Source organism: Blennius ocellaris (genome assembly GCF_963422515.1).
Source record: "Blennius ocellaris genome assembly, chromosome: 19".
Lineage (NCBI taxonomy): Eukaryota > Metazoa > Chordata > Actinopteri > Blenniiformes > Blenniidae > Blennius > Blennius ocellaris.
The window spans coordinates 9,883,430-9,911,242 of NC_137668.1; the positions used below are offsets into that span (position 1 = coordinate 9,883,430).

A 27,813-nucleotide genomic window follows, 5' to 3' on the forward strand; every position below is an offset into this window, starting at 1 on the left:
TTGATTAATGCTCCTAGCTGATCTGATAACGACTAGTGTAGGATGACCTTTTGATATGCGAGTGGATGCATCCTCCCAGTTTTTCCTGGGTTACTCATTAAACGGCACACAAATGCATGAATAAACTAAAAAAAACTACAAGCAACAATGTGCATTCATCATGCTTCATAGTACTCTAAAGGACAGCTCCCTCAATATGTGCTCGGAAAACAAGAAGATAGATGGTGTGCCACCACCTCGTTCTGCATGCAGACACGGATCCCACCGCTGTGCTCCACATCCACACAACACAATAAATTTGTCGGTGAGGTGATGGTATTTCGTCTTCCTCCTCAGTGCGAGGATTCACACTCGATATGACAATAGCTTCTGCAGCACGTTTCATTTCCTCCAGTTGACAAGCCGTAGTATTGCAAGGTGCTTATACGTGATTTCTTCAGGATTTCGCAAAAGTCGGCCAGAAATAAAGTTATTTCACCTGAGCTCGGATTTCTCAAACGCTTCCATCTGGCTCCAGGAACGGGAGGAAAAAATAAAAATCTCCTTTCAGGTGTTATGGCTCTTATTAATGGTGTTTTGTGTCCATCATACACTGTGTAGGAATCAGGGGTATTTTCCTCCCTCTGGTAGACCCGTCCCCTCTTCTACTGAATTATTTCTACTGAATGAAATGCACATAAAATAACTGTATTTTTAACGTGAAGTAGGGCTGCCAACTCTCGCACATCGAGAGTGAAGCGCATTATAAACTCCAGGAGCACATATGTTGCATATAATCTCACATTAAGTAGCACATTTTAGTTCATGTCACAATGCAATATTTAAGTCTTAAGTGTAGTGGGAATAAAACATTGTGCTCGTGAGAGGCTTTGTTTTAGAATTGTTTTGTTCGATTAAATATTAGTTTAAAACTCCACACTTTCATTTTATTTTTTGTAAAGAATAACAGGAAGTAAGGTGAGAGACGTAGATCAGTGAAGAGGCTTTCATTTTGAATTAAGTCGGGCTTAATCGTCCTTATATTCAGGCCTACAGCTGCCATACCCGTTATGCATATGTGTTTAATATAGATTTTTTTAATATTCCAGTTTGTCTTCATGACCTTTGTAATACATCCACTTATAAAAATTAGTTAAATATTTTTCTGAATCTCCACTTTTTCACTTTGGGGGGAATAAAAAAAATAAGGATTTATTGTCGATTACTGGAAATAAGGCATGCTTGGAAAAGAGCATCCAACTTGGGAATCGTTCCCGTCTCTGGTTTCACCCCAATCAAATCCTGATTGTAGATATTCAGAAGGGATATCATATCCAGCTGGTCAACAATTTATTTTTCTTCCCCTAAACAAGAGCAGAACTTTCTTCCTCTCTGCATTTCTCCGTCCTCACAACCTGCTCCGCTCTCCGCTCTGGCAAAGCCAGTCCCAGTTCACCCGAGCTGTGCGGAAGGTGCTGAGGCTTCGTTCTGCTCCAGCTGGTGTGCACTGAACCCCTGTTTATGAAGCCTGAAGGGCTGAGCTGTTTCCATTTATCACCTCTCTTTGATTCCAGCGCTGGACGGCCATGACGATGACAGGTCGGCACTTCGTGATGGTTGATACTGTAACAAAGACCTTGACCCTTCATGAGTTTCTCGGGTTTTGAACGAAATCCCCTTCGTAATTGGCCAAGAGTACTTCGCATATATTTATGCATCAGCATCATAAGTGTGCTTGCAGTTTGTGAGCCGGTTGCTGACTTTGCAGTATGTATAAGCTTCATATGTTCCCAGCGACAGTGATTTCATGATAATAAGTCTTTAACTAGCTCTGACCCGAAGACACCGTTAACTCAAATCAACAAGGTCCAAACATTCAAATGCAAAGCTTGATATTGTTGACAGTGAGAAACCAACACATATTTGAAAGGAATCAACATGTGTGCAATAAGAAACATACATGCCAGGTGGGTCTTAGGCTGCACCCAGCAGCATGTGCTGCCGTATTAGGATATTGCTGGCCATAAATATCTGTCTGTATCTATACAGGGAGGAGGTGCAGGTTAAGGAAATGACCTCCAGCACCGAGGAGCGTGCGCGGGGCTCCTGGAAGCCCCTCGTTAGCCTCCCCAGCACCTCTGCTCCTCACTTCAGACGTTTACGTACAATTTAATATCGGCGAGTGTCATTCATCGAGGCCTTGCGGGTGATTTACATGGCCGAGCCTCCAACCTGCGTGGGGATGTAGATGAAGTCATAAATCCTGGGTGGTTTTCCTGCGCGTCCTTGTGCGTGAGAACAACTCTGCAGAACATGGCGGTTATAAACGTTGCTGTCGCGTTTGTGGAGTCTCGGGGATCACTTGTGTTTTCTTTTGTACTCTTTGAGAAGAAGGATGTGAGGATGAGATACTCATTCCCCAGCTGTTCCTGTGAAAACGTCTGTGCCTCCGATTCCTTCTGCTTCGCCACTACAGCTGACTACTAATGTTCCTCTGCTGCAAACGGCCCCGAGTGTCCCATCGTCATGAAGAAGGCAGAAACAAAGAGAATTAGGTGTTCTCGTTGGCCCAGTGACGTAAAACCAGCTCCACGTAGAGCAGGTCATCTTTGGCCTGGAGCCAAATTCTCCATTAGAGTCCGACGTGAAAGTGCGCGTGTGTGTGTTGGTGGGGGTTTAGTTGTTGCCGGAGTTCCGTGCAGGCTTCACCTAGGCTTGTCTTGATCTCTAATAAAAGCAGCTTTGAAGAGAGGGAAATGCTTGCAGCCTGCTTTTGTGTGACACAGTGACTAAAACAAGGCGAACCTGCTTTTTGTGAGCTTATTTTTTTTTGAGGAAGAATAGATGTTGGAGAATGGTCAAAGAAAAATGATAACAAGCTCGTCTAAAAAGCCCGCAGGCCCTTTCAGTGTCCTGCCATTAAAATGTAGCAGCTGTACTTTGGGGAACCATTTTTTGATGTGTGAAGGAATAATAGACACCCAGTGGATTTCTACCTTATACCGAATGAGTATGTAATGTGTTTCTAAGCACACACTAATGTGTTTGCACACCGTGCGTGGGCCAAAATGTCAATTCTCATCCGTAATAAACGCTTCTAAGGTCGTTGTCAGTTTCCAAAACCTCTGACAAAACATCCTCGGCTTAGTGAGATGTAATGCAGATCCTGTTCAAACCACACATCACTTGCAGGCTGACTCCGATTATTTTCTCATTAGAGACCTCCAGGAGAGCCAGCCCGGTTCTTTCAGCTGTGCTCGGCGGTATTTTTGGGACAACTCTTCCAGCTGGAGGATGAGATAATCAGTGAATTTTACGACCTTGCTCCTGTGAAAGACGCATTGCAAGGGCGAAGTGACGTGCTCGTGTTTTGTCTGAAACTGATAAACAAATGTCCACAAATGAAATCGAGTTGGCGGTTGTACAAAAGTCGGCTTCTCTCGGCCAGATTCTATTAAGTTCTTTTAAGATAAAAGTCTGAATGGCTGACCGATAAGCCGAACGAGGGTGATTGGTCTCACAGTGGGTCCAGATAACGGTCTGTACCCACAAGAGCCGGAATGGGAACTTATTTCAGGGAACAGTTTTGATGTCCAATGAATTATATCTTGTGTTGTTTTATTTCTCTTCCACTGTGTTTTATTGCTTCATCTTTGTTTGACCTCGAGGAAAAGTGTTGTTTGCTTTTGATCAAGGGGTTCCAAAGTTCCTGCTGACGACCAAGAGCAACCCTGAAGAGGGTTCAATCTGCACCGTGTGGCGTGAAAATACAAAGAAAACATTCACTCCACTTCCGAAATGATAGGAATAGTTATTGCTCATTAGTCCACTGGAGATTTGACTTTATCAGTGGGTGTAAAGGTCATGTTTTAACACTGGGACTCTAAACTGAGTATTAATCCTCATATTGAGTTCTGTGATGCAAGAAAAAAAAAGTAGTTAAATTATGCGGCTTCTAAGGTGCTTTACAATGTTAGTCACATTTACGACTTTCCACAGAGGCAGCTGCCTTGCAAGGTTCTCAGTCCATCCACTAGGAGCAGTGTCTTGCTCAAGAACGCTTCGATATCTGGGGAACCTATAACCTTCCCGCCTGAGGGATAATCCGCTCACCCACAACTATTCTGTACTCTACAATCTTAAAACCACACATTCATACACAGATATATATGCATGCACATGCTCAGCTGGTAGAGCGTGTCAACAAGGTTGGCAGTTGTTGCCTGAAGTTGTCGTCTTTGGGCAAAACACTGAACCCCCAAGTTGCACCCAACAGTTGTGTGACTGTGTTTCTGGGAGCAAACGTGAGGGCTCGTTTGAAGCCTCTAGAGCGGTAAATTGCACTATATAAGTAAAGTCCATTTAACTTCTACCACTTACATTAGACGTTCGAGCAGGTCTTAGCAGCTGTGATTTTTAGTAAAGATTTCCAGAAGAGCCTTTTTAAAAGAGACTCCGAACTGCACTGCAGCTCCCCGTCGAGCCTCGGCATCTATTTGAATGATACGGCTATCTCGAATCAATTACATGCGCCGTTAGCTTCATCTGAACCTTTAACAAACTGTACTTGTCGTCATTCTGTAGAACACTCTACAAGGTTAGCGCACAATTTGGCAGACAAGGATTCAAACCTCTGACAAGTTAACACGTAGCATGGACAGAGATTAATCTGTATCTCGGCCCCAGTAGCTGAAGGCAGTGTATTCTCAAGGTCTATGTTCAGTGTACGTCCATGGGGGGGGGGGCATTAGTGGAACAAGTGAAGGCCAGGACATGGGTGGGGCAGACGACCATGGTCTACTGACATGTCATATTACCCACAAGGCATTCATTTGAAATAAATTTGCATGCCGTACGTTTGAAAATGATCAGAACGTGATGACGTTTTTTAACAGTATATCAACTTGCACTGCTATAACATCAACATACACATTAATGGCTGATGTAAAAATCAATATTCAAAGCAGGAAATCCCACTTGAAGCACCGGACCTGTCCTCCCATGATTGTATTGACTTATTATTTATCTTGGATGGTTTTGGATCTTAATTCACCAAAGCGCTAACCCTTCTTTGATTAATCCGTTTCATTAATATTATGCCAGGCAGAAATATTGCAGTCGTAATGAATGCCTCCTTGCCCTGATTTTAATCACTTAATACCAGAGTGAATGCAGATGAATGAGATGTGCTTCACTAATTCTTGTAAACAATCTCCCTCCCCCGGAGCCCGTTGTCGCTGAATCTCTTCAAAGTCTAATTTTCTTTGAATTCTTTTATGTTTGTTATTTCAGAAACGAGGATGTGGGCAACTGTAGGTTGTACATTATTACCGCTTCGAGCAAGAAGTAATGAAGTATGAGATTTTATTACAAGGGGTTTAATGTGGTGTAGTGTACCTATTTTTAGCTCGCTGCTGGATTACAGAGATTTGATGGAGTCACAGACTGCTGAGTTTGCACCAGTAGCACTCCACCTCAGATGGACTCATTGCGGCATGCATCCTCTGCCTGCATGAGGCCACGCTGGTGCAGGGCTGCCCCAAGTGGTGGAAGGGAGGAAACGGCACTTACAAGTGACTGTACTCCATGAATGAATGAAGCAATGGCATTTGGAGTGATGCCCAGGACGAGAGATGCTTAGTCTGTGTTTCTGCCCAACTTACTGTGGTGATTGATAGTCAGGAAGTGGCGCTCCATAATGAGCAGGTGGCCTACTTTTCCCAGAAAGGCTGCCAGTGCTCCTGATGACCTAATGCTGCAGGGAAACAATTTTGATCCCAGACAATGGTGCTTTTAAACAAAAAAAAGACAAAAAAAAACAACCTTGTGTCTGATTGCTGAATCAAGTCTACTGCTGCATGTTGTTGTTAATGCCCTCAATTTCGTGTCCCACACATGGTGCAAATCTTCACTTTAGATTGGTCTCCATGTAAATTAATCATTTGGTTTTTTTCCCCTTAGGGCTTTTTACATGGATCAGTCCAACATGCCACCCAGCTCTGCACCCAAAGCGGCCTTAATAGACAAGGTAAGAACATCCTGTAATTTTGTGATGCACACATGGCAACGTACCGATCCACATCTAGTAAACACTTCTGATCAGATTGAAATTACAATCTGATAAGATGAAGTGGACTAACTGTTTGTGATCGATCAGAGTTCATGTAAACGCCATGTTTGATCGCTTCCTGTTTTAAGAAATGTTGGGGTTAATGTTTTGAAGGAAATACAAAAAGCATACAACAAGCAAAGAAACCCATCTTTAATCATTGTGGGCTTCCAGGTATAGCTATGAGTGGGATCGTCTCTAAGTCAGGTGATTTTCTAGGTGCACATATGAACCTGCACATGAACCTGTTGACTTTATTCACAGGAAAATCTGATTTCTGATTTAAAGGACGTTACTTACTTTAATTTTCAACAATCTTTTCTGTTATTTATCATAAATCTGTGTACCTAACGTTCAATCTACAACAGGCTACGTCATAATCTCCAGATTTATTCACCAGTTTGCTCATAAATTGTGTTTCTTCGGGTTAGCTCGTCACTTTCCGCTCGCCCCCCTGTTTTGTGCCCAGTTAATGCGCCCACTCAACGCTCTGGAGGAGCTCTACCGTCTGATGGAAAGTTTTATCAGTTGTCGCCGCACCGCCGCCTGTCAGTACACCGCCTGCGGGGCTTCTGGAGTGGGGCTGCTCACCGTGGCCTCTGAGCTCTGCTCGCGTCTGGGAGCCACACACCTCGTCATGTGTAACAGCGGCGTTCATCGGTAAGTGTGTGTGCAAATGCAGCCTCAATGTGAACCACCTCCAGTTAAATTATATGTTCGAGCTTAGCATTTTCATTCTCTTATTTTTCTTTTCTATCGCTTTGCCACTCTGCTCACCTTTGCCTTTCGTTTTACTCCTCTCTCTCTCTCTCTCTGTGCTCCTCCTTTTATTCTCTGTCTACCTCTCAATTTCACGAGAGCCTTGCACCATAGGGACTTTCTATTAATACACATTCTCTGCATTAATTAACAGCAGGATATTCGCGTTAATAGGGCCCATTGTTTCTCGGGTCAGATTAGAAAGTTTGAGTAGGCGCAGCACTTTACACAGGAAGACGACAGGTCAATTACTTCCATTCTTATTGAATTCTATATATGGCTGCCTAATTCACCTGCTACTGAGGGCACCATTCATCAGTGCACGAGGACAGAAATATCCTGATCGTTTGTCACCGCTGATCCACAGCTCCAGCTTTCGTCTTCATCTCTGCTCTTCCCTCCACCCGGCCCACCCACCCGTCTTTCTGATATGCTCCGTCTTTACCCACTGACAGTTTCCATATCTTTTTGTCTCCGTCACGTGCGCGCGCCTGCATGCACGCACGCTCATGGGTTCACTGTATGTGACTGATGGCTTGATAAAGTGCTGTGGATGGAGCCGCCTGGTTGCCGGAGCCCTAATAGAAAGTTCCTGTCTGTGCAATGACTTCTGCTACTTTATTAGCCCACAGCCTGTGTGTGTGTGTGTGTGTGTGTGTGTGTGTGTGTGTGTGTGTGTGTGTGTGTGTGTGTGTGTGTGTGTGTGTGTGTGTGTGTGTGTGTGTGTGTGTGTGTGTGTGTGTGTGTGTGTGTGTGTGTGTGTGTGTGTGTGTGTGTGTGTGTGTGTGTGTGTGTGTGTGTGTGTGTGTGTGTGTGTGCAGTTGCACACGATTCACCCTGACAGGCAGGCTAAGCGTACCGTGACACAGCAGATTATGAGATCTGCCTTATTTCCTGATTATTTGTGAACTTATATTTTTACTTTAAAGACTGATTTACTCCCCACAGCTGCAGGTTGCACTCAGTATCACAAGGAAGTGTTGCAGGTACCTTCCAAAAATGTTTTAAACCTATTCTCTCACCACTGACGAGATTTTAGCCCGATTATGGGAAGAGGCTCAAACTCCTGGCCCAGGGACCACTTCTGTCTTTGGACCCTCGATTTTATGAAAGAAATCTAATTCAGTTTAGTACATTTTCTATTTGCCATAATTTCCAAACTGTAAAATACCCTCTTGTGAGTTGTTTGGTTTATTGAGAAGCGACTTCTACGTTCAAATATATCTGAGACCACTAGATGTCACTGTATGACAACATAATGCTGCTAAAATACTACTGAAAACCTTTTATTACGACAATAATTGACATTGCAAGCAAAATGTGTGTGAGAAACTGTTACTGTGTTGAAGAAAAGTAAAAGAAAAAAAGCAAGCAGAGAAACAAATAAATCTTGATTTGGGCTTATTGCTTTTTCCACTATGGTCAGAGCTGGAGAAAAGTATTCCCTGAGAAGTTCTCAATCAGTGACGCTGATGCTTATCGTTTTAAAATACAATTTACATTGGCGTTAAGAGCAAATGCATATAATCTTGTGGTTAAATAGACATAAAGAAATGATGAGCATAAACACTATAACATGGCTGCCTCGTGGAGAGTACCATTGTGTTTGTGGGTTAATTGAAAAGCTTCTATTATGTATTTAGAAATGAGAGGGAGAGAAAAAACCTTCCCTTGAGCTGTTTCTTTATATTGTACAACATTTCAAATAAAAGAACACATTTACAGAAACAAATTAGTATTTTTTCTCGTACTCCATCACTGAAGTGGCTAAACACTGAGATGACCGTGCCTGCAGTTTCCCCCAGCTCAGCTCGAGTTTCCAACCCGGGGTTTATAGTATCTATATAATTCTAAAACTACCAGAATGGAGCTTTGCCTCCGGGATTTCTGCACAGTGTCGCCAACTTTGCCACTTTCTTTGCTTTATTTAATAAGTTTTTAGATCCCTCTGGCGTCTCCTCTTCAAATAAGTTACTTGCAACCCATTTAGAGACGTTTTCCCGGGGTTTTAGGAGACTGTTGGAGACTCGCATGTGAAAGCATGGATCATTCTGCGCACAGCAGTTCTCTCCCACAGTGTTGCTTATCGTTTGTGGAAATTAAGTTACTTTCTTTACTCAGTAGTTGGCAACACTACCAGCATGTAGACAGCTGAAATTAGAGAATGCGAATATTTATGCTGAAAATGCATAATGTAGAGGAAATAAAAACCTTTGTTTAATGGTGAAGCAGCTCCACAGCTGCACAATCATATCACGGGGTTTTCATTTTGGTCAAAAACACACAAACTTCAATATTTCTTCATTTGTTTCTCATTTATTGCACATTTTGGATCATTTTACAATCATAAATCAAAAATAAACCCACCGTTTTTACTATGTATATTTCAAGGTGGAAACATTAGAAAAAGAAGTTGTAGGTGGTATAAACCTGCAAAGAAAATCTGGAATAATTGAAAAACCTCCAAAAGCAAGCCAGGAGATTAGGTATTGGGGGTGTTGCATTATCAGTGCGACAGCCTTCTCAGGCTCTATTGACTGAATTAGTTGGCTTGATGGATGAGTTTTAATAACGGCTAAAGTGCGATATTTTTGAGGCATCAGCAGTTTGCAATATGCTGCACTCTTCTCTTCTCCAATTCTTTTTCTCTTTGTCACTCCCACAAAACTGAAAAGAACAGAGAGCCCACTGTTTAACAGGGAAACAAAACCCAGAGAGCAGAAGAACATAAAGAGAGCCTCCATGTTCAACGAAGCTGATATTTGTCCTTGTTTCAACTCGTTATAATAAAGATTTATTGAATCTACTATGTCGAATAAAATATGTTCAAATATGTGGGGTTTTTTTTTGGCTTCTCACCCTTCCCGCTATTCTATTTTCCTTTCTATCTATAGTCATTCCCTGCCTTCCCTTGTGTTTGCCCTCCTCTTGTTTCTTCTCATCTATGTGTATGGACTCAGCTCCGACTCGGAGTGTAAATGGGATATGAGTTGGAACGACATAAAACAGATGGGTATAAATCATCTCGTACTATCTCACTAGCACTAATGAAAGGAAAAATTGTGCTGCCGAACACACACACACACGCACACACAGGTTTTTGTGCAGTTCCTTCATACTGCTCCAGCTAAAAAGATATTTAAAGATCCTCTGTGGGTGACTTTCCCCCCCTCCCCTCCGTTATCGGGGAGGGAAGCTGAAAATGGGTGCGTTAAAATATTGTGGGGCGGCTTGTGAAAGGACATCTTTTGCAATTCTCTGCCGGGACGTCCCTCCACACCTACCGTGGAGGATTGTTAGCTTCATTATTCTATGGCGTCATGCTACACCCTCATGAAGTTATGCAACTGGAACTCAAGGGGACTTTTAAATCTTGATCTGATTGACTCGATGTAACCGCTCCTGGCAGCTGTATATGTCCCATTGCACATCTGATCTTTTATTTTTATTTATTTATTTATTTATTTAGTTCTCAGTCATTGTGAGGCCCTACTGTGGGATAGGGGGATATTAAACAAACAGCTCGGATTTCATCGCAGCCCCCATGGCTGTGTCATTCAATGAGAGCGAGCCTGGCAGTGTTGGAAACTTCAGGCAGTTCAATTTGCAGTGAAAAGGCCCTGGATCGATATACTAGTACAGCTTGTTATCATAGAAAGGTCACCCAGCTGCCTTGACACCCGTCACTGGCTCGCTAAGGATTATTCCACGAGCTGTGTGTGTGTGTGTGTGTGTGTGCGCGTGTGCAAGAGAGCGGAAAACGTGTGGCTGTGGATGTGCTCGGGAACAACAGTTTGGTGTAACTAATGAATCACAGACTCGCGTCAACACCATTTTACACCCGTCACACCCTGACGGCGGTGCGACTGTATCTGCTCCGTCACAGGAGACACTCTGACTTGTCCTTGGACCCGTTTCTCTCCTGGAGGAAACTGGGAAGTGCGCTTAAGTGCTGACAGTCGATCCACGAACTTGGTGTAAAGATAGGATAGGAAGGGTTTTTTTTTTGGTTTTTTGGTTGTTGTTTTTTAACTCTCTGAATGTGATTGACGTGTAAGCGGCCGGTGAAATGAGTCATTAGAGAGGAGATGAGAGAGGTGAAGGGAATGGAAAAGTTTCATTCATGCATGTGGGTGAAGCTCGATTTGCTTTTGTTTCCCTTTGTTCAATCTCAAATCTCACTTTTCATGACATCAGGTGAACATACACTAATAGTAGATCATGTTCATCATTTGTGCTTTCTAATCTCTTCTTCTAACCCTGCTCCTTCCTTTGCCCCTAATTTACATCAGCCGTGATTGGGCAATGTTTTATTTTTTGTCTTTTCCATCACACGTGCTTCATGTATACATTTTTTTTTTTTTACTTTATGATGTAAACAGTGTCATTAGATTAAAACGTACTTATGTTTGTGAGTCACCACACTTTTCTATCATATTTGAAATCCTGTCATCTTGAATTTGCAGAGCTTGAATGCACACTGCATGGGCACATAATTTATTGAAGCTCATTCAGTCTGTTGCAATATGAATATATTCTGTCTGCCTTACTCACTGTGAACCTGCTCCAAAGACTCCTTCATTGCTGCAACAGCACTTGGGAATTGGATGTTTTTTTTTTAAGTCAGGTTTTACTACAACCTGACTGCCTCTGGAAGTGGCGCTCACTGCTTCTGTTATGTATTTAATAGCGCAGTGTAATCCTTTGTTCAGTGATTAAACTCACTTCACCAGCAGACTGAGAAAAAAAAGCCGACATCAATAAATGTTTTCACACCTGTGAATCTGTCTTGGTAGTTAAAATCTAAATGCTAAACGCACATTAAACAGAACTTGTCTCACCCTCAGTACGGTAGTCAGATTTGATTAAGCGCCGGACTTTACTTTGAAAATTAAATCAAATGTAGGTGTCTGATCGGCTGAACCTCAAATATTTTATTACAACCTTTTGTCATAACATTACATCATATAATTTATGGCATTAATCTGTTTATTCCAGGGGTGTCAAACACACTTTGTTTCAGGGGCGACATGCTGCCCAATTCCATCTCATGTGAGCTCGATTGGTAAAATAGTTCCATACTTACCTTTACATTTAAATGTAAGGTTTTCTTTATTGTGGTGCAAGTATCTGTGATGAAAATATCAATATTTTTGCAACAAACAATTAGTACTGAAAATGACTGTAATCTCAACCAAGCCAATTTTAATGAAACCGTCTCGCGCAATATAAAATGAAATGTCCCAAAACTTCTACTCAAGCTGTTGTATTGTAGGTGTTTTTACAAACTCGCCCTGACAGCATGGCTTTGAGGCGAGTTTAAAAGAAATGGGGTAGCATTCTTTCATGGCAGCGTCACGATATCTCGGCTCGGATCCCAGTGTTGTGTTGAAAATCGTAGTTTTCTTACAAAGTTTTATGATTTGCTTGGTGGTTTGGTGAACCAGACTGGAGCCTCTTGCCGGCCAGTTTTCGCCCATTGGCCTTGTGTTTGATTTCTGTGGTCAATTCCTTACTTCTTTGTTGGATGTTGTGCACACTCCTAATTGAGGGGAACGCCTAAAAGCAACTAAACATCTGTAACTAATTAGGATAGAACCTTTATTGCTATTAAATTTGCGATGAACTTGCCAGTGAGTGCAACAGTCGGATAAAAAGTGTAAACTATAGCTAAATTCTAGAATAAGTTAAAGAAATATATATATAACTAATAAATAATTAAGAATAAGCATGTACTCACAGACACACACACATTCATGTCATGACATTATATTTTCTCCTCTTCAATATACATTCATGGTCGCATTTATTGTGGCTGTTGTATATTAAAATTAAAAAATTGTTTTAGTTTAATAATTAGTGAAGCAAGTGCTATACTAAAGTCGTCCCTTTCACTAATTTGAACAACACTGGTTGAAATAAATGACTTGCAGATGTTTAATACCCCCGCAAAATATTTGTCTGTCTCATATTGTGATATAAGCAAATACAATAAAAAAAAAAACTGGATCAGCAGTCATAGCTTTTTGCACCTTGAATACATCTTGCAAGATGTGACCTCCTTCCAGTCCCTGTGTAAGGGTTAAATAATGCAGAATGAGGATGCATGCGTGACCTTGTGTTTTCTCTCTGACCGACAGCTGCACCCTGAGCGTGACTCTGGAGCAGGCCATCCTGCTGGCACGAAACCACGGCCTCCCGCCTCGCTGCATCATGCAAGCCACCGATGTCATGAGGAAGCAGGTATCTATCGTATATACATCCGTGATGGTATTGCAACACACTTTTGTGGGGGGAAAAAAAACCAGGCTTCATTGAGTCAAATAGCAGTTATTTTCGTTTCTTACGTCAACGTTTGGTTCTTCATAGACAGTATTACTCCATTGAGAATGGAAATTTCTTTCTCGGCGGCAGCCGGCAGTAAATATACTTTTGTATTAAGAAACAAATTTTATCTGCAGCCCACTAGAAGAATCATTAACGCTCTTCCTCTCTGCATTATCATTTCTTCCCCTGTTTCACCCCCTGTCTGCTTCAATCTCATCAGATCGGCATTCGCCGCCACCAGAATATGAATCTCAACAAATGAGAGAGTAATGAGAAGCTAAACAGACTCTGAGAGTCTATAGCTTGTTTGTTTGACTGCATGGGGGGAAAAAAACAACAACTTTGTAGAGATTTAGCCATTTTCACCTTCCAAAAAGCTCAAGCCACGACTCGGTCGTAACCTTCAACTCCAACTTTCCTCTGAAGTTGTGTTGGTGTCGGTAACAGAGTGGCTGTTTGCAGCAAGAGGTTAGTCGGGACAATGAGATTCTGCAGGAGGAGAGACATTTCATTTTTTTTCAGCAAAGAGGAATGGGACCTCAGCCAGGAGGGTGCAACCCTGTCCATCGTGTGACCTTGAGTGTATGAAATATTGTTCATTGACTGAGAGAAGCCACGTGTGTGAGGGAGTACTGTCCTGTTTCAGCGCAGCAGGGCTGTTTCTGCCATCTTCTCTTTTTTTCATCATCACGAGAGGGAAAGACTCTTCAGTCCGGATCGTGAACACAGGGAGTCGCATCTGTGTGTTTGTGTGTCCTTGCTCTCAGACATCGGCTGATGAATATGAATATCACGCGGAGTTTGAATGGCACCTCTTTCCCCCTTTCTGAATAGTCATATTTACTCACAAAAAAGGTTATCAGCGCAGCATCCGATCCCAGCGGGACCCGTCCGTCGCGCTCAGACAACATCATTCAGGAAGAGAATGTGAAAGTGATTTGGGCAAAATGGGTCTAATCACAGCGTGGCTCGGGAAACTTCTGCAAAGCAATTTCCAATATGTGGTCTGGATGGCTGAAGTGTTTATGTAAACTCACTGGAGGGGGTAACTCCATCTGACCTATTTGTATGTTTTTCATGTGTAGGTGTTTATATGTTGGGGAAATGTGTTTGTTCCACACTGGCCACGCTTCAGTGCCGTGTAGGTGTTTTCAAAGAGTGGTGTCGATCAGAACATACTATCATTAACATTTATATTTCAACCATAGACATTACAAAGGCATAACTCTGCTGGTAAGAGGATTTTTTGTTAGAAATATCAGAAAAGTCTTTGCAATGATCCAAGCTGTGTGTAGTACTTTGATCCAAGGCTTGACGCCCGTTTTTGGGGGGAGTTTGCCTGTTCCCCCTGAGCATACACTGGTTTTCTCCAGGTGCCCCGCCTTCCTCTCACAATACAAATCCTGTATGCTGAGTGAATTGCCTGTAGATGTGATATGTGGTTGTGTGTTTGCTCTGTGATGGACTGGTGATTTGTAAACTGCCTTTCACCTACAGCAAGCTGGTATTGGCTCTCGCACACTGCGATCATAAGTCTGATAAAGTGCATGTAGGAGATAGATGGATGGATTTCATCATGCATTTTGACATAATATCTGCTGTTTTGGCAGCAAAAATGGGGCGAGAAAAACCACCACTGACCTGAGTCAGGCTGCTGTCCAGCAGGATATAGGATGTTCTTTTAAGAGTTTGTGTCTTCTCTGAATTTTTCCCTGGTATGCAATCGACCAGCGTGTCGCACAACTTAAATTGACCAGAAATAAAAGTAAAAGTACTTTTGTTTTTGGTGCCATCTCCTGAGCTGTTGTTCTCTGGGCACTGCGTCCTTCAGGGACACAAGGGGGGCATCTCTGTCCCGAGGCATCAGAATGGATGGCTGTGATAGACATCGAATAATTGCTGATGCTATCCTCTTATCTGGACCCAGGGCAGACAGTGAGATGGCAGACAGTGGCGTTGTAACCGAGAGGTCGGCTAATGTACTTGCTGCTCCCTCTCTTCTCAAAGAGACATCTTAAAAAAAAAAGAAAAAAGATTTGATTGTGTTTTGTTTTTGCTGAGAGTGTATTTGTGAGCGCAGGTGTTGGTGTCACCGGACTGAAAGCTGAAGTGGCTTCCTGCCTCCCCCCGATACGGCCGCGTATCTGCCGACTCTGCACGCAGCCAGTTGACTAAAGGACCATTAGCAAAGAGCAGGCATGTTCCTGACTGGGCATAATCAAAGTCTGTAACACCCGCGCACACAGGCACCCTATTCATCTCCTGAACTCCTTACCGTGTGCTTTTATTGCCTTACAAAAGCTGTTCTGCACGTGCTGTTGTGCGTGCGTTGTTAAACCGAGCTGCACTACCTGTAGCAGCGGTTTGAATGTTATAGGTCTTCACAGGCTCGGCGGGACGCCTGTGTTGCTCTGTGCTTCATTTTAAAGATGTGGTTCAGCTCAGGATTGATGCCTTGCTCATCTTCAGTTGACCGCCAGTCAGTCAAAGCCTGACAGGATGCCGTTTCACCTGGGAAAAGTTTGCGGCGTTAAACAAATACTATCACCAGGCTTGTATTTCAGCCGAGTCGCTTTTCCAATTAAAGCGGCTCTGTGCACCCAGTGAACTTTTAAGATAGATGATTCTTGCGGGCCGTTAATATTGGCTGTGAACAAGTGGATCCACTGATGTACTACGAGTCACAATGCAAAACTTTCCAATAATTCCTGATGTGAAAAATGGTAAAACTGTTGTTCGATAGACAACAAATAGTGGACAGTTAGATTATATTGCTCAGTCGTTTATTCTTTCCACATGCTGAGTCACCAATCTTCAGTGTCGTTGTTTATATGCAAAGCTCTGAGCAGAAGCATTTCTAATACTCAGAGGGCACAAATGTTCTTTGGCACATTGTCTCAGCTTTGTTTAAGCCCTTTCCACAGTGGTGTGTTGTTATTCTCTGCTTCTGCATATGGCTATATGGCAGTTTTCTCCCAGATCCATGGTGCTATATGGTTATGGTCTGTTTTCCTTTTTTGTTTCTTCTTTCCAGGGAGCAAGAGTTCAGAATTCAGCCAAGAACCTGGGTGTGAGGGATCGTACGCCGTCATCAGTCCCAAGGTAAAGCCCCTGAACCGAAGGACAGTGGCATCTTCCACCTTTGTGGCAGAGCTTGGTGTACATCCCAACGTAATATCGCTGTTTGTGCTGATTCTTGAATTTTAGATGTCAGAGCGTATCAGATGCATAATAAAGGAAGTGATATTTTATGAATTCTGCACAACAATTTCACCATCGCTACATTAGCAATAACTAGATGAATAAATAGACTTCTTCAATATGGTTTTGCGGTTGTCAGCAGAAATACGTTTTCCCTGTCTACTGATAAAGGAAAGTAACAGAAAGGTTGTAATACATAAAGCCCATATATATGTGGTATTCAAATGCTCATACGTCCATTGGGGTTGACAGATATGTTCATTTTCAGAAAAAAACAGAAGCCAATTACTCATTTACTCACATTATAAGTGAGATTCTCACTAACGCCACCTTCAGGTCAACATTGAGTATAATAATGAATGTCAGGGTTTTAATCAAGAACTTAATTAAGATGCTATTTGAAGAAATCACAATATAAAAGGTATAAAAGTAATGGTTACACCTATAAAATAAGCTACAGTGCACCACAATAGGTTCTACTGGTGTGTCCATTGAAATCCAAGACATTCACATCAGCATCTACAGTCGTCTTGAGGCTTTGAGGCCTGAAATAGCATGTTCTCACTGCGTGTGCGGTGGTTTCATCTGGATGCTCTTACTTCCCCCTACAGTCCAAAAACATGCAATATAGGTTGGTTGGTAGCAGAGGTGCGAATGTGTGCGAGTGTGTCTCTGTTTACCCGGTGATGGATTGGTGACCGGTCCAGGGTGTGTTACCTTCCTCCGCTCAGAGCCATGCGGGATCGGCTCCAGCCTCCCGCGACCCTGAGCTGGATGGAGCCGTATAAAAGATGGATGGATGAATCTCTCTGCTCTATTGATGCCTTTGCCAGGCTGCATTGTAGACATCGTTCAACTTCAGAGCAGTAAATGATGACACTGTCAGTCTTACTGTAAAACCTCCCAGATGCCTGTCTGCCTCTATTAAGGTTGGAAATGTCCCCTCTGTGACGCTGTTCTCCTCAACATCTGCTTCGTATTCGTTATTACACAGTATAACAATTATTAGAATTTCTAAGAGCAAAAATGCAGAAATATCAGCACAGTCAAATCAAGGGCATAGTATGGCTTTATTAAACACTTCTTGTTCCATACTTTAACCCTTTATAGTGCACATTGACATTTTTGGAACAACACAAAGAAAGAAAGAATAAATATAAAGAAAACTCAGTTAAATGTTTGAAGTTTTAATGGTCAAAAGGTGTAGAACTGACTAAAATGATGTATTTTGCACTTTAAAGTTTAAAAAAGTTTCTCAAATAAAATTCTATTTTTGGAAGAACAGCTTTCACAATTCTTTTGTCTAAATCAAAAAAAAAGAAGTGATTCTATCAGAAAAGATAACTTTTCAGTTATTATCACTTGGAGCAGGGGTGTCAAACAAAAGGCCTGTGGGCCAAAACTGGCCCTCAAGAGCCTCGGATCCATCCAGCCAAACCATCAAGCAAATTGTAAAAAAAAAATAAAAAAAAAATGTATTTCTTAACAGACTTCTTAAGAGTTGCTGAGACGCGAGCTGAAATACTGTATCAGTGATTCTGCTTGCAAACTATCTTCAAAGCCACGCTGTCAGGGTGAGTTTTTAAAAACATGCATAATCCAACAGCTGGAGGAGAAGTTTTCCATGGTAGCGTGCATGAACTCCATGACACCGACGGAGACGCCTGCCCTCAGCAACTCTGAGAGGACAACTAAATATTGTTCTTGTGTGGCGAGCAGCCCCTTTGAACCTCTTAGTGAAACTGACAGACGCTACTAAGAGGTGGGATGATTAGTATTGAGACGTTGTGGCCATGCAGATGATTTGCTGCCCTCAGTGTCCGTTTATGTCAGACTTGATGCAGAGCGAGTTCCTGCTGCACAAGATGTTAATGGCTGCTTTGTGGATTATGATAAGACAGGGATTCCCACACTTAATGATGTGTTGATAAAAGGGATGGCGAGTTTACCCTGCAGCAGTGCCTCATTAAGACCTCCAAAAAATCTGTTGCAGTCGTTTTTTGTGTGTTTTTTTTTAAACTCGACAGCATTGCTCGATTAAGAAGAGAAAAGGGGCTTTTAATGCAAATAAAATAAATACTGAGATTACATAAACCCTTTATCCGCAATGTTTCCTACAAAATAAATTGGGTTTCTTTTTTATAAGAGTTACATAGAATATGGCCAATATTAAAACTGAATGCAGTTGAACCAGCACCAATCAAGCCCAAAACGTTTTTCCTCAGGAAAAAGAAAGTCATCGTAGCAATATATAGTGAAGAAACTGTAGTTTACGTAGACTGTGTATTTACATCGTGGACTGGTCAGCAGTCCATCAGAGGGCAAATCGCATACATATATCCACATTCGCGCGGATTTAGAGTTCACCACATTATTCTGTTTTTGGAAGAACCTGGAGAACAAGCAAACTTCACAGTAAAATGCTCCACATGCTGAGCACGCCTCCCACTGTGCCGCCCTGTTTTGATACAAGATGTTACACAAAGACGCACGTTTTCTGCAGAGAAAAAACATAATCCTGCCACTTTCTTTGCTCCGGTTCGCACGTGTTGTTTCGCGCTCGTGACGCTTTTGTGTCGGACATAATTAAATGTCATGTTACATGTGTGTTTCTTCCCACCAAGGTTGTACAAGCTGTGCCAGCCTCCTCCTCCAGATGGTGATCCATAATGCATTGCTTCCCGGAAGAGGCTGGAGAAGTCACCAGGAGCGTCGAGGCCCAATCGTCAAAGTCTCTCCTCCACAAACGGTGCAAGCTGGCTGCAGAGAGTTAGTGGCTCCATTTTGTACATAGTTTTCAAACCGTAAATAGTATTTTAGTACTTTATATTTTTTATTTGTTGTACTTTATACATATTTTTATTGCGCCTGATAGAATCACGTTTCAGAGTGACAAAACGCCCGCAAGAAGAGAGTTTTAAATGAGCTCAGTGAGACATAATGAATCCCATCAATTTACTGCCTGCAGATTATAAACTGACAATTACGTTTGTTTTTGTATGAGGGACTCTTGCATTTCACGTTATTAGTTTCATTTGCATGTTAAATGAAACTTGATCGTATTAATTAGAGGATGCTGGATGTCACTTTGACATCGTATTTGTTCGAATTAGCCAATAATTTGTCTCTGCTTGTTTTCAATTTCCACTCCAGTCCTTCATCAGTTCTGTCAGTATTGGTCGAGTTCGTCTCTTGACATGATGTTTGTTTGCCTGTAAATACACATATTTAGTACAAATGTAATAGAATCATATTACCGTTTGTCGCTGTGTTTGGCTCTCTAAGATTTCTGTTGATTGATCAGTATTAACATACTATAGGTTTTGGTATTTTCTGTATTTTTCTTTTATACTGACAGTACTCAGGATTTAAGCACCTCTATCCCTCTTATTAGTGGATGACAAGCTCACGACTATGCAAACAAACAGGAGGTGATGAAATGCAGCGGTAAGCTCTAGCGGTGTCTCCTACACAAAACGTCTCTGATTGATCAGTGTACAAAGGAAGGTTGACTTTTTCCAAAACACTAAAATGCTGACATGTATACATTTTGTAAAAAAAAAAAATATATATATATATATATATATTAAAGCTGATAACAGTGGATCAATGATTGTGTTCGACTGTCTTTTACACACATTTTAACAGAATTGAGTAGATCACTCATGAAAAATTAAGTAGTTTTGTACAATCAGGCCATTATACTGTATAAAACAAATATCCAATTATATTATGTCTGAGCCCAGACCTGAGTTTTTTTTCCACAGCCTTTCACTTGTCCTGAAATTAGGATTTAAATGGAAAATAATTCAGTTGATGCATGCAATGCAACTGCTTAGGTTTTCCTCATTTGTAAATGCAGTTCGAGCTCATAGAGTACCTTCACCATTGTCAATCATTATGTTTTTAAGTCCCTATTTACAGGAGTTGAAAGTAAAGACAGTGAACATACTGCTTTTTATGAAGAAACACATGAAGTTTAGGCTGCAATGTTTGTTTTTTTAAAGGTCACCCTCCCATAGCAGCTCTTGTTTTTTTTACACTGTTTGTTAGATGTACTTTGGCATCACCGATGTCAAATCAAAAACACAAAGAAAAACAGTCTTAAAGATGGATCCAAAGGCTCCCGGTCCTTATGTTTGACATCCATGTTTTAGTGTATTGACCTTTATTGTAACACTTGTATGCCAGATCTTTATTTCCATGGAACTTAATAAAATGAAAATAAAATGTCAGGCAGAGAGCGTTGAGGTTATTTTATTTCACAGAGAGTTTTTTTTTTATGCCTGACGTCTTCCCGCCACATCCTGCAGCCGGAATAAGGTGCACCACCAGGGAGGATTTGATGATGCCATAACATTTAATGATATTTGAACACGCAATTAATAATAAGTTTATGGCTAAAAATAGCTTTTACCCCTCGGCAGCCAAACTTATGCACCGACACACACTCCTGTCAAGACCTGTGGTGCTATAAGCCCCAATCTGTTGTTTCTGACTTATCGAAGAATTTAAACATTTTCTTGTTGTTTACTTTCATTTATTTTAATGTTTTGCTACATCTGTACTTTTTTTTGTGGTGTTGGTGGGAGAGAGTTTGTAAATGATGCTTTGTACATTTTTTTAATGTCTTTCATATTCTTGATGTCCTGGAGGCTGGTTGGTGGTCTGACGTAATGCTTAATTACAACTACTGACATTGATTTCATACTTTTATGTACTGTTGTGAATATGATATGTGTAATTTTTCCATAAACACATTGACACTACACTCTGTGAAGTCCGTTGCTGCGTCTGTTTTGAGTTGATGCTTAGTGCATTCTCAATTTGAATCAATGTTCTAACATCAATAAGTTGCTTTTAACCAAGAAAATTCCGTTTTTAATTCAATATTTGTTTACACCGGCATGGATGGGCAACTTTGAACATTGAAAGGGCTGAAGGCATTTCATCCGCTACTCTCGGGCGAAACTGTGACTGAGCACTGACACCCCAAGGACATATGAGAATTAGACGAGCTGCCTTTGCCCAGAATTAGCTGGATTGGCTCCAGTGACATGAGACCATGTTGGACAAAGCGGTATATGAAGATGGATTAACTTTTTTCACCTTGAAATAAACTCGGAGATATATTAATAATTTGTTTTTATTATTTGGGGAATTATGGAAATTGGCTCTCAGGTAGAAAAGTGTGGTAATGAGGGCCACATATGTTCCACAGGCTGCCACTATAAATGGCAGTAGTCTGTCCATCTATCCATCTTTTGGCCCACTTTATCCAGTTCAGGGTCACGAGGGCCGATTACAGCCAGGTCAGAAGTCCAACAGAGAGACAGCCACAAGCAATTTACACTGATATGAGCAATTAAACGGAATTGTCATTTCCATATACTTTATAATCTGTTGTTGCTAAGATAGAGCTTTTCACTGATGTTCTACATGCAAAGGTAAAACATTGTGAGACTGTTGTGTGCTCCTTTCTGTGTGTAGGTGTTGAGCTTGCATGTTCTTTCTCCTTGTGCGTCCATGGCCATGAATGCAATTGGTTTTCTCCCACCTTTCAAAAACATGCATGTGAAATAAAATTGCCCATGACACAGCTAAATTGTATGTGGTAAGGCTGACCACTCCTGCCTCACAGCATGAATGTCACGGGTTCAATTCCGTGTGGAGTTTGCATGTTCCCCCTGCTTGTGCACATGGGACCAAAAACATGCATATGATGTTATTTTTGACACCCTAAATTGCCCCAAGTTGTGCACGTGAGTATGTGGTTGCCTGTTTCTGAAAGCAGTTTGAATATGAGCACTTTATCTATTGTTTTGCTCAAGAGTACTTGAGTGCAATTCTCGGCACGGTCACAGCAGGTGTACTTCAGTAAACAACATACGCACACGTGATATAAAGTAGACAAAGTTGTCGGTTAAACGAACTTGTTGAGCCCGCGTGTTTTCTTGCAGCCGTCTGTGTTAAACGTGCAGTTGGACCTTGTGCGCCAGGTGCGCATTTAACACGCGCCGCCGCCGTGCGCTGCGCGCGCTGTGGGCTGAGCCCCGCTGGATGGACGGAACGGGGAGTGGCGGTGGCACTTTTTAACGCGGGCAGCCAGTGAGCGGAAGATTTGTAATCTCTTGTCACAGAGCGCCTGTGTCATTGGCTTTGCACCGGGAAGCTTTTCCAACCACCATCCCGGAGAGTCCGCGAGGCGACGACGAGCCGTGCGGAAGGTCCCGGGCTGAGCGTCCACGATGAGCCGGGCTCTCAGCCGCAGACGCTGAAGTTAAAAGCGCGACTCCCGCTTGGAGGCTTTTTTTTTTTTTTTTTACGCATTATTTCGTTTCTTTCTTTCTTTTTCTTTTTTTCTTTTTTTTTTCCGCGTCGCTTCTGTAGGGGACGGATGACACCGGCTCACCTCATGATTTCATTCCGCTAAAAGCTCCTGCGAGGCACAACAGTTTCTTCATGGCGTCTCCACAACAGTCCAGGATTCAGTCGTATTTGGAGAAGAATAAGATCGGACCCCTGTTTGAGGTGAGTGCGTAAAATAGACAACTATGAAGTTATTGGCAGGTAGATTTTTTTTATTTTTACCCCCCACCCCCTTTTTTTTTTTTTTTTTTTTAAAGAACCACTGCATTGATCCTGAGCTCACATCTGCAATGTGACTGGATTATTGTGTTTTCTATCCCCACCTCATGCAGATGTGAAAGTAAATCCAAATGAAAGGTGGTGATTTACGTGCACTTCCTGGAAACGTCCCACTGCGCTCAGTTTTAGTCCAGAGAAGGAGAGTTGGCTGCTGTTTGCCCTCAAATCTGCAGGCTTAGCCCTCCTCTCTCTCTCCCTCTCTCTCCCTCTCTCTCTGTGATTTGCATTGCAGAAGATGGAGATGTAGCCTATATGGCACAGGCTGACTCACTGTTACAGTTTGCGGAAGTTACTCAGGCTGCACACAGGTTTTTTGGGGGGGCTTTAAAGCCAAAACCCTCCACAGCCTTGCTATTAACCAAGCCGTGTGTGTTTGTCACGTCAAGGGATCTGTGTGTTACTCTGGGTGGCATCCAAGCAACCCTGGGGAGAGCATGACTTCATCCCTGGTGTGGGGATGGATTAATTGCTTAAAGCAGATCTGCCTGGTGTGGAAAGACAAAAGGAAGCTTCAACCACATTGCAGCCTGTCAGCATCCCTCACTCGCACGTCGAACATCTCCCATAATAGCATATGACTGTGAAATGGGATCCATCCATCCATCCATCTTCGAGCTTTATCTAACTCCAGTTAACAGGCTGGGCTGGAGCTGATCCCGGCTGACTACAGGCAGGCAGGGTACACCCTGCACATGTTGACAGAGATAGTAAAACAAGTAACAACATAACTCCCATTGTGCTCGTGGGATGATTTTAGTGCGATTCATCTCGTACGTTTTTGCAATGAAGCTTTAGTTTATCTACGTTACAGTTACAATAAAGTAAACCTTCTAAAAAAAAAACCCAACTAATTGTGTGTTTTAATGAAATAATTACCCTATAGTTAAAGGATTTCCTGGTCTTAATCTGTGCTCGAGACTTTTGCATGCAGAATTTGCCTTTTCTCCATCCTCATGGGTTTGTTTTCTCCCGATATTCTTCCCACAGTCCAAAAACTGTGTGTGTGTGTGTGTGTGTGTGTGTGTGTGTGTGTGTGTGTGTGTGTGTGTGTGTGTGTGTGTGTGTGTGTGTGTGTGTGTGTGTGTGTGTGTGTGTGTGTGTGTGTGTGTGTGTGTGTGTGTGTGTGTGTGTGTGTGTGTGTGTGTGTGTGTGTGTGTGTGTGGTTTTCCTGTGATGAGCTGGTGGCCTGTCCAGGATGTCACTTGGGATTGGCTCCAGCATCCTGCAACCCTGAGAAGATGTATTTATTTATTTATTTTGTTCGCTCTAAAAGATTCAAAATTACATCATGGAGGGGAAAAGGCTTCCCCCTGACCCCCAGATCCATTGTGCCGCCGAACCTCTGCGGCATCGCTCAGGGAGAGCATCAGTCTTAAGTGGCTTCTAGCTAATGTTTAACAGATTTGATGCACGGCAGGCAAGACGAGTGTGTTCTCGCTGTGGGAAGACAGTGGTACAGCGGTCTGGTGTGCGTGTGTTTTCACGCAATGCACTTTGCAGTGTGCTGACGTTTCCAGCTGCATATGTGCAAGTGGCACCCAGTGGTGAGGCTTGTTTCAGCACCACGGACAGAGATTCATGCGCCGTCACCAGCCAAGAAGACAGAAAATCCTCCTCTGGGGGCCAAAGCAGCCAGTGAGGCACAACTGCATGATGATAGGGCTTCTGTGTGTGTGTGTGTGTGTGTGTGTGTGTGTGTGTGTGTGTGTGTGTGTGTGTGTGTGTGTGTGTGTGTGTGTGTGTGTGTGTGTGTGTGTGTGTGTGTGTGTGTGTGTGTGTGTGTGTGTGTGTGTGTGTGTGTGTGTGTGTGTGTGTGTGTGTGTGTGTGTGTGTGTGTGTGTGTGTGTGTGTGTGTGTGTGTGTGTGTGTGTGTGTGTGTGTGTGTGTGTGTGTGTGTTCGTGCTCTCTGTGTTTGTTTTTCCTCCCTCCATCTTCCCCTTCCCACCTGTCCACCCCTCGGCTCTCGACCTGGCCTTGTTTTCTCATGATTTCTGGCTCTGTGCACATTTCATGTGAACGATTGAAGATGATGAAAGACAAGTTACTCATAGGTGAAATAATGATCAAAACCACTTTTTCTTTTTTTTTTTTTTTTTACTCCCCAAACATCACTCAGTTTGGTTAGTTAAACTCAGTCTTGTGTCATGAAACGTGACTTCCAGTTTAAAAAAAAAAACAGAGTTTTTGCTCTGACCAGGAAGGACATGGCAGATGATTGGTGAATATATAATGTTACATACTGCGATGCACCATATAGATATTCAAGGAAACCTCTCAGTAGTATCAAAGACGTGTAGTAAAGGGTTGAATATATTATAAGTATCGGACTGCCACATTTCTCCTGGGAAGATCATGTAGCTGCAAGCGTTCTTCTTGGGTCATTTTAATGTTATTCCGTGGAAAATTTATACATGAATGTCGGATTGATGAGAAATTTTCATTTCAGGAAATATAATGAGGGGAAGTGTTGCATTTATTCCTTTAATTGTAGAAAGTCAATATAGTGAAAATACAATTTTTGTGGCACAGCTGACGGCAAGAAACTGCTCATATAAAGATGACTGTGTTTGAATCACACGTACAACACCTTGGGATTAAAAGCATACTGAAATATACTGTATTTGGTAAAATATAAACATTCATGTATTGTATGGTGTGATAACGATCATTGTAGCAAAATAAGAAACTCTGAAGCAGAGCTTGGGAAATCGACCAATTGCTTTTAGTTCGACGTCTGTTGCTTTTGTGTGGATGTGAAAATAGTTGCCTGTCAGCGTTTTGCGTCTCTCTAATGTTTCAGCCAATCAGAGATGATCGACGGCGTTCACAGCCATTCAGAGACACTCTGACAGAGCTGACAGGAAAGAAAGTAGAGACCAACTGGTCTAATGTATATTTTAAATTAGCTGCTAAAGCAGATGTTGAATATAATTTGAAAAACCAACATGATTAAAGTATTTGCAGAGTTTAAGTGACAGATTCAGCCACACATGGGTGTTGTTGTAATATTCTGACCTGGCCATAAAATATCCCTGTTTGAGGGCTTTTCTCTGCAAATGTGATCGTTCTCCATTGGGTTCTCTTTGGGTAGTTTGGTGTCCTTCCACTTTTAAAGACATGATGTTTGGTTTTCGTTAAACAATTGCACCCGATTCTCTTCTCTCTATCACTCAACAGCGGGATTGTCAAACATTTTAGTCCAGGGGACACGTCCAGTCCAATTTCATCTTGAGAGGGCCAGCCTGGAAAAATAGCGTCATAATAACCTTTAGATGTTCACTTTAAGTTTTTTTTTGTTTTTGTTTTTGTTTTTAGCTTTTTTGTTGTGCTATGGAGTATACTTGATGAAAATGTTGATATTCCTTTACAAATTCAAACAATTACTGCTGAATATTGCCATGAAGCTGATTTTAATGAACCCTTCTGGTGCAAAATACAGTGAAAAAAGCTGGAAAAAAAACTATGGCATTGTGCATGTTTTTCAGCATGGAGTATCAAACTTGAGTGTCCGCATCACCGATATATCAGTGTTAAGACATTTGTGAAAAAAATATATATTTTCAAAATTTTGCAGGTTTGGCGGGCCACATTGGAGCTTCTTGCAGGCCTGATTTGGCCCATGGGCCTTATGTTTCACACCCCTATCCGACAGCCTTAATTTGGATGAAGCGTTTCGGTGTTTAGATTGCCTGCTTTATCAAACTGAACCTTAAAAAAAAAAGGCAGCAGTGAAACAGCACTGCTGTGTGGCGTCCCCGTCGTTACCAACAGCAGCCCGGTCACTGAGTTCATAATTCTGCAAACGCGTGTCTTTTCCATCAGCGGGCCTCTGATTCTGTCACCACTGTGTTGACTCATGCCACAAAAACACTGATTTAGCATGTATTTAAATATCAAAAAAAAAAAAAAATGGAAGTTTGAGGACATACAGGCAGTTGGTGTGCAGAGTTATGCTGATTTCATCTAAACATCTTTGTGTTTTGGCTGCTCTCGTCATGGGGTCACTGCAGCAGATCCTCTGCCTCCATCTCGCCCTGTCATCTGCTTTTAATACACCGGCCATCTCCTTCACCATATCCACGAATCTGTCTCTTCTCCTCCAGTCTAGCGCCTCTATTCCAAAAATCCTTTTTACATTATGTATTCACTATCTCTCCTCAGCACATGTTCAAACCGGCACCTTGGACCACATCAGTATAACGCTGCTGCATGGCTCTGAGATCCAGTTTCTCGTTAACATCAGAAACAATTGAAGCACTTTTGTAGATAACGTCCTATTGAAGTTATACATGTTTGAAACTTTAAATGACCAAATTACCACAATTGGTGTTCTGGCTTTATGCTGCGTGAAAATCTACCCGATCTAATCACTTCCCTTCAAATTAATCTTGAAGTCGTTTTTCATTTCTGCCTCACACTCGCGCACAACACCCTTATCCTTTCTTCCTCATCTCCAACGCTCAGCTGCAGTATTAAAGAGTGTGAGTAACACAGAGTGGGGGGTTCATTTACTCACTGTGATGAGACGCAGCTTATGATTTGCCAGAGAATTGATTTTTTTTCTCCCCCCTCGCTAATGAAATGGTTGCTTTGCAGTGATAGCAAGCAGATTCCACACCGATGGCGTCTTCTCCGCTGCAAAAAAAAGAAAGAAAAAAAAGTGAAGTGAAGGAGCCTTTCTTCTTAATTGAAGTGATTCCACTCCAACTTATTGTAAAACATTTAGGGAAATTGATATTCCTTTCAAACACCTGCTCTTTTACAATCAATTAGCAGTTCCAGAGCAGCGT

At 42.2% G+C, this 27,813-nt stretch overlaps 2 protein-coding genes across 3 annotated transcripts in view; both read left to right on the forward strand.

The window, feature by feature from the left end:
• prex2 (phosphatidylinositol-3,4,5-trisphosphate-dependent Rac exchange factor 2) overlaps positions 1-19,979 on the forward strand; it is a 102,266-nt gene extending 82,287 nt beyond the window's left edge. The window contains exons 37-41 of one of the 2 annotated variants that reach the window (XM_080515070.1): positions 5,941-6,007; positions 6,558-6,748; positions 12,988-13,090; positions 16,209-16,276; positions 19,000-19,979. In XM_080515070.1, the coding sequence (XP_080371196.1) occupies positions 5,941-6,007; positions 6,558-6,748; positions 12,988-13,090; positions 16,209-16,276; positions 19,000-19,045 (475 nt within the window). In that variant the 3' untranslated portion in view covers positions 19,046-19,979. Of the gene's footprint in view, positions 1-5,940; positions 6,008-6,557; positions 6,749-12,987; positions 13,091-15,254; positions 15,371-16,208; positions 16,277-18,999 lie in introns of those variants that run through there. The other variant, XM_080515071.1, reaches the window with a different exon arrangement.
• Positions 19,980-22,777: 2,798 nt separating this feature from the next.
• cUnh8orf34 (chromosome Un C8orf34 homolog) overlaps positions 22,778-27,813 on the forward strand; it is a 70,615-nt gene continuing 65,579 nt past the window's right edge. The window contains exon 1 of the mRNA XM_080515362.1: positions 22,778-22,906. Within this exon, the coding sequence (XP_080371488.1) occupies positions 22,838-22,906 (69 nt within the window). The 5' untranslated portion in view covers positions 22,778-22,837. The remainder of the gene's footprint in view (positions 22,907-27,813) is intronic.